The 14,624-nt window shown below is 42.9% G+C and overlaps 1 protein-coding gene across 5 annotated transcripts in view; it reads right to left on the reverse strand.

The window, feature by feature from the left end:
• Positions 1–251: 251 nt before the first annotated feature.
• Positions 252–14,624, reverse strand: part of SYVN1 (synoviolin 1) — a 30,250-nt gene continuing 15,877 nt past the window's right edge. For all 5 annotated transcript variants that reach the window (XM_077287689.1, XM_077287690.1, XM_077287691.1 and 2 more), the window contains exons 6-16: positions 13,126–13,229; positions 8,484–8,610; positions 8,196–8,295; positions 6,170–6,235; positions 3,839–3,955; positions 3,086–3,258; positions 2,866–2,997; positions 2,291–2,413; positions 1,997–2,183; positions 691–818; positions 252–612 (exon numbers count right to left, since the gene is read on the reverse strand). In XM_077287689.1, the coding sequence (XP_077143804.1) occupies positions 479–612; positions 691–818; positions 1,997–2,183; positions 2,291–2,413; positions 2,866–2,997; positions 3,086–3,258; positions 3,839–3,955; positions 6,170–6,235; positions 8,196–8,295; positions 8,484–8,610; positions 13,126–13,229 (1,391 nt within the window). In that variant the 3' untranslated portion in view covers positions 252–478. The remainder of the gene's footprint in view (positions 613–690; positions 819–1,996; positions 2,184–2,290; positions 2,414–2,865; positions 2,998–3,085; positions 3,259–3,838; positions 3,956–6,169; positions 6,236–8,195; positions 8,296–8,483; positions 8,611–13,125; positions 13,230–14,624) is intronic.

A 14,624-nucleotide genomic window follows, 5' to 3' on the forward strand; every position in this document is an offset into this window, starting at 1 on the left:
CTATCTGGATGAGCAGATCCATGAACAGATGCCGTTTTCATGATCAGTAACGGGCACAACCTCAGTCAAACATTGATGGGCAACTCCTGGGTAAAAAAACAAACAAAATATTGGAAATCCCCTGGGCCATATATGTACCCATTACTATAATTAACAACCCTAGATGCCCAAACTATGCCAATAATGGTGTAAGATAGCCCCTCCACTGAAAGTGATTTATTAGACTCCGTTCATAAAGTGAAATAGACCAGTCCAAATTTTCATTTTACTGAAACAAGTCCAACACATTTAATGAGGTCACAAGTTTCCTCATCTAAAGAGCATTTCCATGAAAATGCCAGGATTGTGTCCTTAAAAAATATATATTTATAGAAGTCCAGCTTAAGTCTTGTCCGGCATTCATTCAAAGTCCAAAAGAAGCTCATCTTCTGATTCGTACACACAGTTTATTTGTGCCGAGAAGGTCAGAAGGAAAGCCTCAGTGAGATTCAGAGGTGCCCGTTTCCAGCTTCTGAAGTCGACGTCTCCGTAACTCTGCAGCATCTGGTTCTTCTGTTGACGTGCTAGCTTCAGAATCATTGATAATCTCTTCACTGGTGGATTCAACTTGAACTGTCAGAGAAGTATCATTAATTTTTATTTGTAAGCGACAGTAAGAGCAGGTTGGTTATAAGAAGGTTGGAAGAGTACCTGATTGCGAGGCTTCAGGGACATCTGAGGGTGCTTCAGAACTGGGGGTTTCTTCAGACTGACTGGATGAAACTATGTCTGTGGAGACTACTGGAGACTGTGGAGAGGGCATGGGAGGACGAGGGGGCCTAATAATTGATGGAAAAAAATAGAACATATAACCTTCAGCCACTGACTTACAACCATCAAAGAATCATAAAAACCCAATTCAGGCACAACACTGTGACACAAGGGTAGATAATTTCAAAAACACATCAGCAACAGTTTTCTTTCCCGTAATGGATCATGAAAGGAGTCCAGACTGATTAAAAAACAAACAAACCTACAAATATACAGAAGGAAAGGAAAGAGTGGAGAGTTATCCTATAAATTCTACCCATCATGTGCCTCTGACTGGGTTTCATTCAAGACCGTAAAAAATGAAATTTCTAACAAACTTACATAATGTCAATTTGAAGCACTATCAATGTGTAACCTAGCGCCCCGACGCGCGTTTCACCAAGCTTACATAGGTTTTAGGACTTTAGTTGGTCTTATCTATTTTGGTCTGTGGCCTATGAGATGTTGTGGAAGTCATCGTGCCATCTGCACTACACAGCAGTAAGGGACTCTGCTGCTCATCATGGAAGGGAGGTTTTGGAGAGTTTTGAGGCTTTGTTTCATTTGTAAATGGGAGGTGCAAAGAAAAGTAAATATGATTATTGTGTGGGGCAATATGAAAAGTGACTGGAGAGGTAAGAAAGCAGTGGGAAGCTCAAAAGTCTTCATGGCGGTCTGGCAAGGCAGAGAAGAAAAGGGAAGATGAATAGTGATGAGCGAATATACTTGGTACTCGAGATTTCCTGAGCATGCTCGGGTGTCCTCCGAGTATTTGTAAGTACTCGGAGAATTAGTTTTCAGCGCCGCAGCTGAATGATTTACATCTGTTAGCCAGCATAAGTACATGTGGGGGTTGCCTGGTTGCTAGGGAATCCCCACATGTACTTATGTTGTACTTAGCTGAAAACTAAATCTCCGAGTGCTTACAAATACTCGGAGGACACCCAAGCGTGCTTGGGAAATCTCGAGTAATGAGTATGTCGCTCATCACTAAAGATGAACAATTCCAATCTGATAAGGCATCATCTGGAGGTCACAGGATTTACCTGTACTATATTCACTTCTTTGGTCTTCAGAGTACCGGTGCAGAACTGGCATCAACCAAAACAAAATCTATTGCCTGCCCGTTTAATAAGGGAAAATGCTAATTACATTGGAACTGTAACAGGTGGTAGTAGAGTGAAGTTGGGTTATTAAGAGGTCTTACCCGATAGTTGCCAATACTGTTAGATATTGGTTTATCTGTAACATGGCAGCATCTAGAAGAGTATGGATATTTTGAAGACACTGAAGTCTGGCTTCTAGATTCTGCCTCTCGTGACCTTCCATAGCCCTCAACTCCTCGTCTGTCATACCAGCAAAGCCAGCAGGAGGCATTGGCATGGGGGGCAAACCTAAAGAAGAAAAAAAATATATATATAGATATATAACATTAAACTAAGGATTGTAGATGCTGGTCACAAAAAGTCATGAAGACTGGAACACGGAGATCTTCCCTTACCAAATGGAGGAAACATTGGCATTCCTAAAAATGGAGGTGGGAAGGGAAAGCCTGGCAGAGATGTCCCAGATGAGGAATCGGTGCCAGCAGTGTTCGATGCATCACCAGGCCTAGGAGCGGATGCTGCAAAGTAGAAACAGAAAATATCCAATGGAGGTAAAATATATTGTAGAAGAAAAAAAAAAAAAAAGTCATTAATATAAAAAAAAAGTCACTTTTTTTTCTGGAAAGAAATTGCCTGACTTGTTAGAATGAATGGTTGATATGAACACTTCTGCCAGGTTAAAAAAATAAAAAAAAAAAAAAAATCATCTTCAGTTGATAACCTTGATCATTCCTCTACTACACTAAATCATCCATGAATGAATGAATGAAAAAAAGAAAACAAGTCTCCCAGAATTACATCATTTTGCCTAAGTTTTATTGGGAAATTTCCTGGGTTTTGGGACTCCACAAAGCCTTGTGGACCTTTCTTTGAAATTTTGCCTCTTATTTCTATATTGAGAGAGTACTGTGAAACAATGTGATGGTACTGAGAATGGAACATGAGGAGAAAAAAAAAAAAAAAGTTTTACCAGTGGAAGTTCCAGCATTTGCTTCTTCCGTGGCATTGGCTCCAGGTACGCCAGGGACTGGCGGAAACGGACCCATTGGGGGCCAGAGTGGAAACATTCCAGGAGGAAAAGGTGGAAGCATCCCTGGAGGGACTAAACACAATGGAAATTAAGAAGGAATAAGTAAACTGACACCGTTTAACATCAACTATATCTATATAAAACCTATGGTGTGACTTACAGTTGGGTGGCGGAGGGATAATGGGAGTCTGTTGTGCAGGAGCTGCATGCGGCTGCTGGGCAGGGTCTGGCTGGTCTACAGGTGCTTGAGCTTGCGTGGGCAGGGAAGCTCTGAGAACATCCATTCGACATGTGGGACAAGTCTGCTGCCTTTGGAACCAAGAACGCAGGCAACTGGAATGGTAAGGAAAGGTGCATTAGATAGGGGGTTCATTACTTTGTTCTTTTCTTAGAAAGTTTTGGATTTTGAGATTCCAGATCTTATTTTCAGAGCTACAAGGACTTGTTTGGCAATATTGAATGCCAGATTATAGGTGACACACCAGGTCCACATGCCCTATTCAGTCATATGGACTTCATACAGGCATCTACACCATCTTCTGGCTCCTGTCCAGGCGGACTCAGGCTGTTCTTGCATTATAGTGACATAAATTGGCGGCTGAAAAGTGAAATGCCTGTTGGGGCAGGGCTTCCCAAGGAATATTGGCCGTTTTCAGTGGATCCCAAGGAAGGTAGCAGCTGATGGCCATGACGGCTGCATACTGTATAGGGTTTTGTCCGATGAGACAACCCCCTTTAAAGAAACTCTTCTGTATCTGAATGTTGCAGACAAGCAATATAGGCATGCAATCTAGTCTGGATAGCAGATATATTTTCAGGATGGGAGTAAATAACATTCATACGCCTTTACTATACCACAATATGTCATAAAAGACAAGATACATGGCACACTCTACATTGCAACTGAGCAAACCTGGTGTGGAAGATGTGGTTGCAGGGAAGCCTCTTGGCTCCGGTCACCATCTCCTCTCTGCAGATGATGCACACATTGTCCATGGCCTGCAGCTCCTCTGGGGTGGCATCTGGATACCTGTAGGTGCCATGTATATTATACCTTTACATCATCAGTTAATTTGTGGCAACAATCAAATTCATTAAACATCGATTTCCTACTGTCATATCAGAATCAAAAAAATGCAAATGAGTTTCAAACTATTTAAAACGGGGTGGTCCAGAACAAAAATGTAGCTTAATCTTAAATGCCCCATTTAATGCCAATCTAATTCATCATATACTTTATTTTAAAATTCCCTACTGTTTCCCCACTACATTACGCAACGGCTTTATTTATTTTTACCACTTCCTCTTTGACGACTCTTATTTGAAAATGCCAGTGCGTGCTGGGATAGTCAAACGAAGTGTCATCAGGGAGGTCCATTTCAGGGTTTGGGCTAGTCCCTACTGTACTGAGCATGCGTTGGTTGTCAATTCCAACATATGTTCAGTAGGATCTTTTCAGTGTGCAATACGTACAGTGACAGTGCGCTTGTTCACCGCATCTGATCAGAAGGAGCCGGCAAGAGCGCACTGTCAGTGTGTGTTGTATGACAAATACCTGGCGTGTAGGAACAGAAGAGGCCAACGCCGCCCCCTCATGGTATTCTTCTTACAATGCACACTGATAGTTTGCCCTCTCGCCAGCTCATCACTTCTGATCAGAGCCGGTGAGCAAGTGCACAGTGATAAGAGCATACGTTGAAATTGACAACCAGCTCACGCTCAGTAGAGCAGGGACTAGCCCAACCCCTGAAACGCAACTTCATGATGACAATTCGTTTTAGGGAGGAGGCAAAGGGTGCAGCATTGACTGCAGCCTCTACTCCTGATGACGACTTGTTTGAGAACCCTCAGGGTATGCTGGGATAAGAAAATGAAGAGTCATCACACCGGAGGTAGTAAAAAAACCTAAATAAATCAATTGATTAGAGAGGGATTGATCAGGACTTTTTTATTACAGTATATTAGAAAATATATTAGTTTGTGAGATTAAATAAGACATGTAAGAAGGGACAGACATGGCACTTTCCTCAGAAGGTTGTGTATGGTACTGCAACTTGTCCCAATGGAGTGAAAAGGATAAATCCTTTGTAGACAATGAAGAAGATGCGGTGGTCTTCACCTTTCAGTGTGGTGACTGGCCAGGATCTGGGATGTTTGCCCCACCCTCCCTTTATCAAACCTTGATGGCTTACCTTAAAGGGGTTATTTAGCCTTGTGACATTGATGTCTCATCTTTAGTATAGGGCATAATTATTGTATTGAGGAGGTCCAAGAGCCATCACCTTCCTCTAATCAGCCGATTCCAGCTCCGGGACTGGCTGGATGTACACAGTGAACACAGCCAGAACAGTATGGCTGCTACCAAGAACTGCAGCTCAAATGAATAGTAGCCAAACTGCAGTTCTCAACAACAGCCACTACACCACAAACTGTGCCGTGCTGTTCCAGTTATGTTCACCTACACCAGCGTCAGCACTGGAATCAGGTGTTAAACCTCCACCGATCTGCTATTGATGACCATCCCTCTAATAAATCCAGGATACGATCCCCCTTTTAAATATGCTTAAACAGTATGGTCTGCATTTTGCCAAGCCAAAATTGCTGACAGAATCCCTTTAAAAAGGCTTTATGCCATAGGAGACTTTAATCTGTGCTGCAGGAGTGGACTGCTTGGACAGAATTAGTCTCCTTCACCCTCTGGCAGCGGAAAAGATCTCCAATTACAGTACTTATTCTCAGCCGTACTACTGCAGCATTTCTATCGACTGCACTGAACAGGAAAACAAACAAAATCAATAAAACAGGTTTTGACAAGGAAGGCCGAGGATGCATTTCCTCCAGCAATCTGCTAATTAGGCGGACATGCACTTTACCCCACACTATAAACGTCAGTCAGTGACATATTGTAAGTAATTGTCCTCACAATTGTGTAAATGGAAGATATTGTTAATAATCTGCACAATTAATATAATTAATGGCAGATCCGATCAGGTTTGCTGCAGCCACCACTAGAGAGAATGTGCAGAAGGATCTATTGTAGAGTTTAATGGGGGCTGTATATATTCATCTCCAAGATAGTGGGCGAAACATGCAGCCATCACTTTCATATGGCGGATAGGGAGCAGGAAATGTAGGCCTCCATCATAAAAATGAGCCACAAGCTCTAACTGTATAAAACAGAAAATATCTGAAAATACTTAAAGCTGGAGTCTACTTTCCTTACAGTCATAACCTATTTACTCACAAGGTGTTCATGTTGCGGATCGCTCTCCTTGACATGATGGCGTCAGTGACGGCCTTCTTAAACTGCCTGTACGGAAACAAAGAAGGAGATATTGGGGAATTGGCTCTTCACCTAGGAATCAATTCATGCTGTATGATAAAAATATAGAAGGAGAACAAGGGCGCCATTCTTTTTGAGGGACACACACTACTATACTCAGCTTATAGGTCTGTTTAGGTTAGAACTGACAAATGGAATTATAATCTTCCTAATGGACCCATTGATTCATATATTCCTGCATACAAGACTCCACTGTAAAAAAAAAAACTGGTAAAACAGAAAGCAGACAAACCCCATATCCATCAACGGGGCTCTTCTGATTAGAACAGGATTGTAGAGAATGACGATTCCATTTATCGGTTCTAAACTGAACAGAGTCTTAAGATAGCCACACAGATTTGTGTCAGCAAAAGCCACCGATATCAACGGATTTGGTCGAATGTGTATGGGGCTCCGGACAACTGATGTCGGGAGAGAGGTCCAAATTTTGACTGCCATTCACATTGTTCTCCCTTGTTGGCGGCTTTCTCATGGCGAACACAGGAGCACTCCGCCAAAAGATCGCTCCTGTACATGGGAGAGTTGTACAAGACGGCTGTTGACTGCACGGTCATTCGGTAATCGGCCATCTAAAGTGTGTGGCCGGCTTTGGAAAAGTCAACCAACCACTTATGTTACTACAAAAGATGAAGAGGGGAAAAAAAAAAAAAAAAAAAAAAAAAAAAAAAAAAAAACAGTAGAAGCCATTGATGAAACATTACCTGAGGGTCTCAGAAGACAGTGAGCATCTACACTTATATCTCTGGTTCAAAGTAGCCAAAAAGATGGGAGTTGGGGCAGAGTAGGGCTTATAGGGTGCTCACGGTCAGATTATATTGATGATCTATCTACACGATCCATCATCAATATCTGATCGTTGAGGGTCCAACACCAGATATCCCCCACACCAAACCAGGTGTTAGAAGCTCAAAAAGCAGAATGGTCTTTTTCCTACCTCCATGTGCCAAATTATAATAACGAATGCCGCTAGAATATCTTAAAAGGGGTTATCCTCTACTAGGACAACCCCTTTATGTTCCCCCATGTTTGGCCCCTTTAAAATAAAAACACATACTCCCCTCCCGTGGCGATGCCATTCCAGTGCTGTCGGCACTCGCGTTCCCATGGCCAACATGAGCCCTGCGCCCAAGCAGCGTTGGAGTCGCTGTTCCCGCCTTTGGACATGCCAGTAATCAAGAGGAAGAGAGCAACAAGCTGCGGGGACAGCGACGCCAGCGCCATTTGGGCGTAGAACTCACTTGACCCAACAACTTCATGTCAAGTCCGAGAATAAGAGTGCTGACAGTATAGGAGTTTTTATTTTAATGGGGCCAAAACATGGGGAATGAAAATGGGTTGTTCTAGTAGTGGGCAACCCCTTTAAGGATGTATGGACTATCTAAGCAAGAGCTATTCAACTACATTATCCCTGGAATCATCCTTCTACTAATTAAAGATTGAAAGGCAGTGCTTGTGAGACTATTTGCCAAAACACATACACAAAAAAAAAAATATATATATATATAAGGTATTAAAATGTAATCAAATTTCATGTCCTTATAATACGAGTCAACTTAGCCCTCCAGACCCCCCAGGGTCTCACAAGACAGAACTTTTGGGACTCTACTGCACAGACCATAATGAGTATACCAGTTTGGTTTAAAAGATGGTGAGGATAACGAGAACCCCACCAGTCACTACGAGGCGCAGCAGTTTGGTTTTAGATGTTAACCGATGAACTCATTGCACTTTTATTGTTTCTTTATGAAGTAAATGTTTTAGCTGGATAAAATGTTCCCCTTTATATACCAGAATCTCTCGATTACCTTCTAGAGTGTTTTTTTTTCTGGTTCAGACAGTAAGAAGCATGCACTACTAGAAGCATGGCATTCAAAAAGGGGAAATCCTAGGACTTATGTTTTGCAGAGGTTCACGTCAGTTTTCTTACCTCATTGCCAAATACATTGGTCGAATTGCAAAAAGTGGAAACGTGTGGACTTTAACCATGATGGTCATAAAAGCCATATAGAGCAAAACCTTTATAAAGCCTGCAAGAAAGGAGGATGGAAATAAAAATGGATTCTCCAAAAATCCCATCACAGTGACAAAGTACTGACAATGAATGGGCAAAATATATATTTACAAGTTTTTTAATTATTGGATTTAATTTAGGACACCTGGCTCAAATTATGTTAAGATGGAAACAGAAGCGTTTGCAAAAAAGAGTGGCGCTTACCAGTCAGGAGTTCGGTGTATAACATGTACACCGCTTTATTGTCCCAGGGATTCTCACTCTGAAGGTCCACGGAGTGCAAGACATACTTTATGAAGACTGTGAGGATCATCGTCATCAGTATGGCATACTGGCAAATAGAGTAGAAAAATAAAAACGCAGTCAGTAACAAAAAAAAAAAAAAAAAAAAAAAAAAAAACACACACAAGAACACACACCCATCCTATTTACCTGCATGCGCGCCCTCGTTACTGGCGCTGTATCTCTTTCCGGCCGGCGCCAGCAGCTCTTCCTGTGCGGAGCGATCACGCGGCCCCACTCATTAAGGCAATGAATATGCACTCCACGGGAGTGGAGAGGCGTGCATATTCATTACCTTAATGAGCGGGGCTACGTGATCGCTCGGCACAGGAAGAGCTGCTGGCACCAGAATGAAGAAGATGTAGTGCCAGCAATGAGGGTGCGCAGGAAGGAGTGTATGTGTGCTGGAAGCTGGTGACTGTGGCTGTCACGGTGCGCTATTACAGCAGCGACACAGGCTTTAGGCTACGTTCACATTTGCGGTCAGCGCCGCAGCGTCGGGCGCCGCAGCGGCGCCGCATGCGTCATGCGCCCCTATATTTAACATGGGGGCGCATGGACATGCGTTGTGCTGCGTTTTGCGCCGCATGGCCGCAAGCGTTGGACGCAAGAAACGCTTCAAGTTGCATTTTTTTTGCGTCCAACTTTCGGCCAAAAAGGACGCATGCGGCGCAAAACGCAGCGTTTTAGCGTGCGTTTTGCCGCGTTTTTGTTTGCGTTGTGCGCTGCGGCGCCGACGCTGCGGCGCACAACGCAAATGTGAACGTAGCCTAAGCCACAGCCGCCAACTCCTGCCTCCTGTGACCTGCTGCTCCCCCGCCGGCCCTCTGGGACAATTGACTCGTGTATAAGCCGAGGGGGAGCTTTCAGCACAAAAAAAAAAAAAAAGTGCTGAAAAATTCGGCTTATACATGAGTATATACGGTACCAAATGGTAATAAGCAGCACTGTGTGAGTAAGGGCTTAGTCCCACGTCAGTATTTTGCATCAGTGTTTGTATGCCAAAACCAGGGGAGGAACTTAGAACAGATGTCTCTTTCAATAATTTTTTTTTCTGTATTTGAGACAGACACTCTTGGTTTTTGGCATACAAATACTGAATGTGTGAATAAAGTCTAACCTTCATAAAGAGTGTCAACATTCCACCAATAGTTAGAGAAAAAAAAATAAAAAAAAGACTCCTTGTTCATCCATGTTGCAACGTTTCCACCCCTAATGGTGCGTTTTTTCACTATAACAATGTTACAGTAGGGAATAATTTTCATAACAAAAGTGAATACATTTTTTTTATTTTTTATACTAAGGAAAAAGGTGCTAAAACTGGTGTCTGGTAAAGTGGTACTATACCCATAAGTTTATTACGGAGGATGTCAGCACTAGTGTTGAGCATTCCGATACCGCAAGTATCGGGTATCGGCCGATATTTGCTGTATCGGAATTCCGATACCGAGATCCGATACTTTTGTGGTATCGGTATCGAAACAACATTAATGTAAAAATGTGTAAAAGAGAGAATTAAAATAAAAAATATTGCTATACTCACCTCTCCGACGCAGCCTGCACCTTACCGAGGGAAGCGGCAGCGTTCTTTGTTTAAAATTCGCGCTTTTCTTTCCTTACGTGAAGTCCCGGCTTTGTGATTGGTTGCGTCGCAGTCACATGGGCGACGCAACCAATCACAAGCCGTGACGTCACGGGAGGCTGGACACGCGCGCATTTTAAAATGCGCGCTTGTCCAACCTCCCGTGACGTCCCGGCTTGTGATTGGTTGATCGCGAAGCAACCAATCACAAGCCGGGAGGCTGGACACGCGCGCATTTTAAAATGCGCGCGTGTCCAGCCTCCCGGCTTGTGATTGGTTGACCGCGAAGCAACCAATCACAAGCCGGGACGTCACGGGAGGCTGGACAAGCGCGCATTTTAAAATGCGCGCGTGTCCAGCCTCCCGTGACATCACGGCTTGTGATTGGTTGCGTCGCCCATGTGACTGCGACGCAAACAATCACAAAGCCGGGGCGTAATTTTAAAATCCTTAAGGACCTGAAATTACGTCACGGCTTGCTGTGATTGGTTGGGTCGCCCATGTGACTGCGACGCAACCAATCACAAAGCCGGGACTTCACGTAAGGAAAGAAAAGCGCGAATTTTAAACAAAGAATGCTGCAGCTTCCCTCGGTAAGGTGCAGGCTGCGTCGGAGAGGTGAGTATAGCAATATTTTTTATTTTAATTCTCTCTTTTACACATTAATATGGATCCCAGGGCCTGAAGGAGAGTTTCCTCTCCTTCAGACCCTGAGAACCATCAGGAATACCGTCCGATACTTGAGTCCCATTGACTTGTATTGGTATCGGGTATCGGTATCGGATTGGATCCGATACTTTGCCGGTATCGGCCGATACTTTCCGATACCGATACTTTCAAGTATCGGACGGTATCGCTCAACACTAGTCAGCACTGATCTCACAGTAACAATATATTAGTAAGTGACTATTGCCCGTTAAATCACAGTTGTGATCGTCCTAGAAACTTTACGCACCTTTAAACATTTCTTTAATAAAGAAAACAGATTCACAGTTGCTTTAAACATTGCCGTTTGGCTTGGAGAGCCTGCATGTCACATTACAGAGCAGGCTGCTTGATATCGTTCTGTTCTCATTCTGTAGCCCCTCTCTGACTTCTATAGCTAAACTATACTGAAACTCCTTATTGATTTAGGTTTATTTCATTTTTAGATTTCAGATTCATTTAGCTTAAGGAGAGAGAAAATTGATGGGGTGTGCCCTTAACAGCTTCATGCAGCCTGCATTTTACTGAATTACATGAAAGCTCTACAAGCCAGTTTTTTTTATTTTTAAATATAATTTCTAAAAACTACACGCAAGCCAATAAAAATAAAAAACGGTCGAAAAAGATGAACAGAGCCTTTAAAGTTGGTGCCCCCTTTTAGCAGGGCCATTTAATTTATTTTTCACCTGCCAGAGCAGTAAGAAAGAGCTGTAGGCTGAATGAGTGCTGTGGTCATGTTAGGGCTAAATTCACTTCAATCCATGTCTAATAATAATTTTTGGACAGTCATGAATGAGGTGATGAAATTTGCTACTGAAAAGCAAGCTGCCCATATACTAATGGAACATAAAAACTCAGTAGTTTGTGTTTTTTTTTTTCCTCCTTGTCACATCCCACAGACCTCATCTGTGTTTGTGTATAAAGGGAAAAATCTGCTGGTTGTGGTAGGTCTGACAATGTATTGTGTATGCTGGGGCAAAGGGAGGGTTGGACATGCACCATTTCAACATGCCCGATTCTTTTCATCTCAAAAAGGAAATAAATAGCTGCTGCCAAGACACCCCTGGAGGCATACTCCCCTCTGCCCATTAGGAACACTTGCATGCTCAACAGAACTGAATATGCTTGTGTATGGGGTCTGGGAAAAAGAACAGTTGTGTATATAAAAAAAAAAAAGTAATAATTTTTTGGGCAGATTAGAACAACTGGCTGCAAGACCAGTCCTCGCCTCTGCTACAGTTTGTGTCCAAGACACCAGAAACATGCACTTCTTCCTTCCAGATGAAATTGCCAAAGCACAAGAGGAAGTTCGCACCCAGACTCCCTGCAGACTGTCAAACAAAGCGTATATGGTTTCATTATGTTTACTTTGAATATTGAATTTCCAGGGTTAGCTTCCCTTTAATCTGAAAAGTAGTCTGACCTGATAATAAAAAAACACTTTATTTGGAGACTTGTGCAAGTATTACAGTTTGCAAAACTAAACCTTTGCTGGGTCACAGTGTGACAATCGTGACTTACTGGTCTCAAGTGTTTTATGATACAAAAGAAACGGAATATTAAAAAAAAAAAAAAAAAAAAAAAAAAAAAGGAAAAAACTAATTTGACATAGAAAATAAATGATCCTTGCCAATACTTTGCTCCAGCCTATAGTTTAATATCGTTTAAATTATGTGTCAAATTGGAAAAGCGGGAACATCAGAAGGATACCTCCAGAGTGCAAACAAAATGTCCACAGAACTAGGGGAATGCTTCATTTTTTTATTTATTTTTTTTTTATTTATTTTTTTTAGGTGTGAATAGAAAATAAATAAATAAATGTGATGCAAATTAAAAAAAAAAAAAAAAGGTAGGGTTTCCAACTTTTAGAAAAGTGGGCCCCAAGTGATTATAGTAATGTGAAATAACCAAAAAAGGGTAGCATTCATCCTGGCCTTCTCCAGCCACAACATCCCCACTGCTCTGGTCTTTGTGTTTTATCTGCAGAGGAGACGTCACGTTGACGGCTCACATCACCGCTGCAGCCAGTCACAGTGGCTCATGTCAGGTAATCTACAACAGTAAAGGTGCTGAGCAAAGTTTTCCCTTTTTTATATATCTGGGATATGTCAGAACTTACCATTCCAAGACCCCCCAAGATCAGAACAATGAAAAAGCACTAGCAGTTCTTGGATCACGAGGGGTCCCACAGGGGGGACTATGATATACGCCATTTAAAAGGGGTCTCCATCCAGAGGCGTTACATGGGTGTTTCTAACTACAGAGGTTGGTACTAACCTCAAATCCAAATACCAGCTGCACCGAGGCCCCTCTGGTGACCAAACTGTGATAAGCATGAGATACAAAGAGAACGTCCAGCACCCCGAGCAGGAGCATCAGCGCTAGGAGGAAAGCACACACGTGGGAAACATTAATATTGGAGAACTGGAGGGAGGAAATCAGACTGCGAAGCGTGCAATGTCAGACGGGTGATGTAACGACTCTGGGACGGAGCTAGAAAACAGTCATGGTGAAGGCAGCTGTATGCAAACCAGAGAGGAAGTGATACCGCACCGCCATCCGGCAGGTCACACGTCAGGAGAACAACAAGCACCGAGCCATGCAAAGAACGAGGCATAGAAATATCTACAGGGAAGACTTACTGCAAGAAGGCAACCTTTCACACATGGTTTAGGAAGCGCTTGCGCACCCCATAGAGCATTCCTTCTTAGAGAGGTGTGCTGCCGTTCCTCTGTTACTCCTCAAGAAAATATAGGAATAAACGGACAATTGGCCACAACCACTCTCCCATGTCAAAATGTGTCTCCTGGAATGTCTCTGATGATGTTGCAAGCGAGAAGTGAGGTCTCCCTACATTAGCCCTATGGAGAAATCCTAATCTCAAGCACAGTTTCATATCCCTGACTGAGCATTCAATATCTTACACAACTTTACCAAAAAAAAAAAAAAAAAAAAAACGAACACACACACACACACACACACACACACACACACACACAATTTTATAAAGTTGCTAAAAACGGAAATTTAGCCTGTCCTAATCCTGCCGCCTCACTAGAAATAATTTGGAAAAGACCCAGCCAATATAGAACATGGCCGGAGACGGACAGCTTTGTAAAGCCGTATCTTCCTTCTATAAATTTATTCCGGAGGAACAATCGTCACCTGAAGAGCAGGCTTAACTGCAGGAGGGAAGACATCCCGGAATTGGGTGACAGGCTTTCCAAAATTGGGGATAAAGAAACTAGAGTTCAGATGGAAATGGATTAAAAACGGGATTGGAGTCCTACGAGGTGGAGACTAATGGGGGGGAAAAAAAACCCAAAAAAACACTGATGTGTGTTGGGTGCAGTTGAGGGTGGGGGGGGGGGGACGCTTTACATGGGCAGCATAAATCAGACATTGCATTATTGGATGGATAGACTGCAGCATTTCAGAGAAAAACATTTACAAGCCGGCCAGGGACTATGGGTCTCGGGTGACTAGTCCAAGACTGGTGGATTCTCCCACCCCACTACCTATGACGCACACACACAGAGAGGCCTGCCGTCTAAAAGTGTATGAAGATGACGCTAGAGACCGGCCTTGGACTAGTCACCGGAGATGCAAGGCCCCAGCCAGCTTTTCAAAGTACAGTATGTACCACAGCCAGTGACTGATACATATTGCCCAGGGATCACACAGCATTAATCTCATGCCAGGTTTGCTTTAAAAAAGGTGTATTCTCATCTCAAAAAAAAAACAAAACAAAACAAAAAAAAAAAAAAAACACACAT

Source organism: Ranitomeya variabilis, chromosome 2 (assembly GCF_051348905.1).
Source record: "Ranitomeya variabilis isolate aRanVar5 chromosome 2, aRanVar5.hap1, whole genome shotgun sequence".
In the NCBI taxonomy this organism is placed as follows: Eukaryota; Metazoa; Chordata; class Amphibia; order Anura; family Dendrobatidae; genus Ranitomeya; species Ranitomeya variabilis.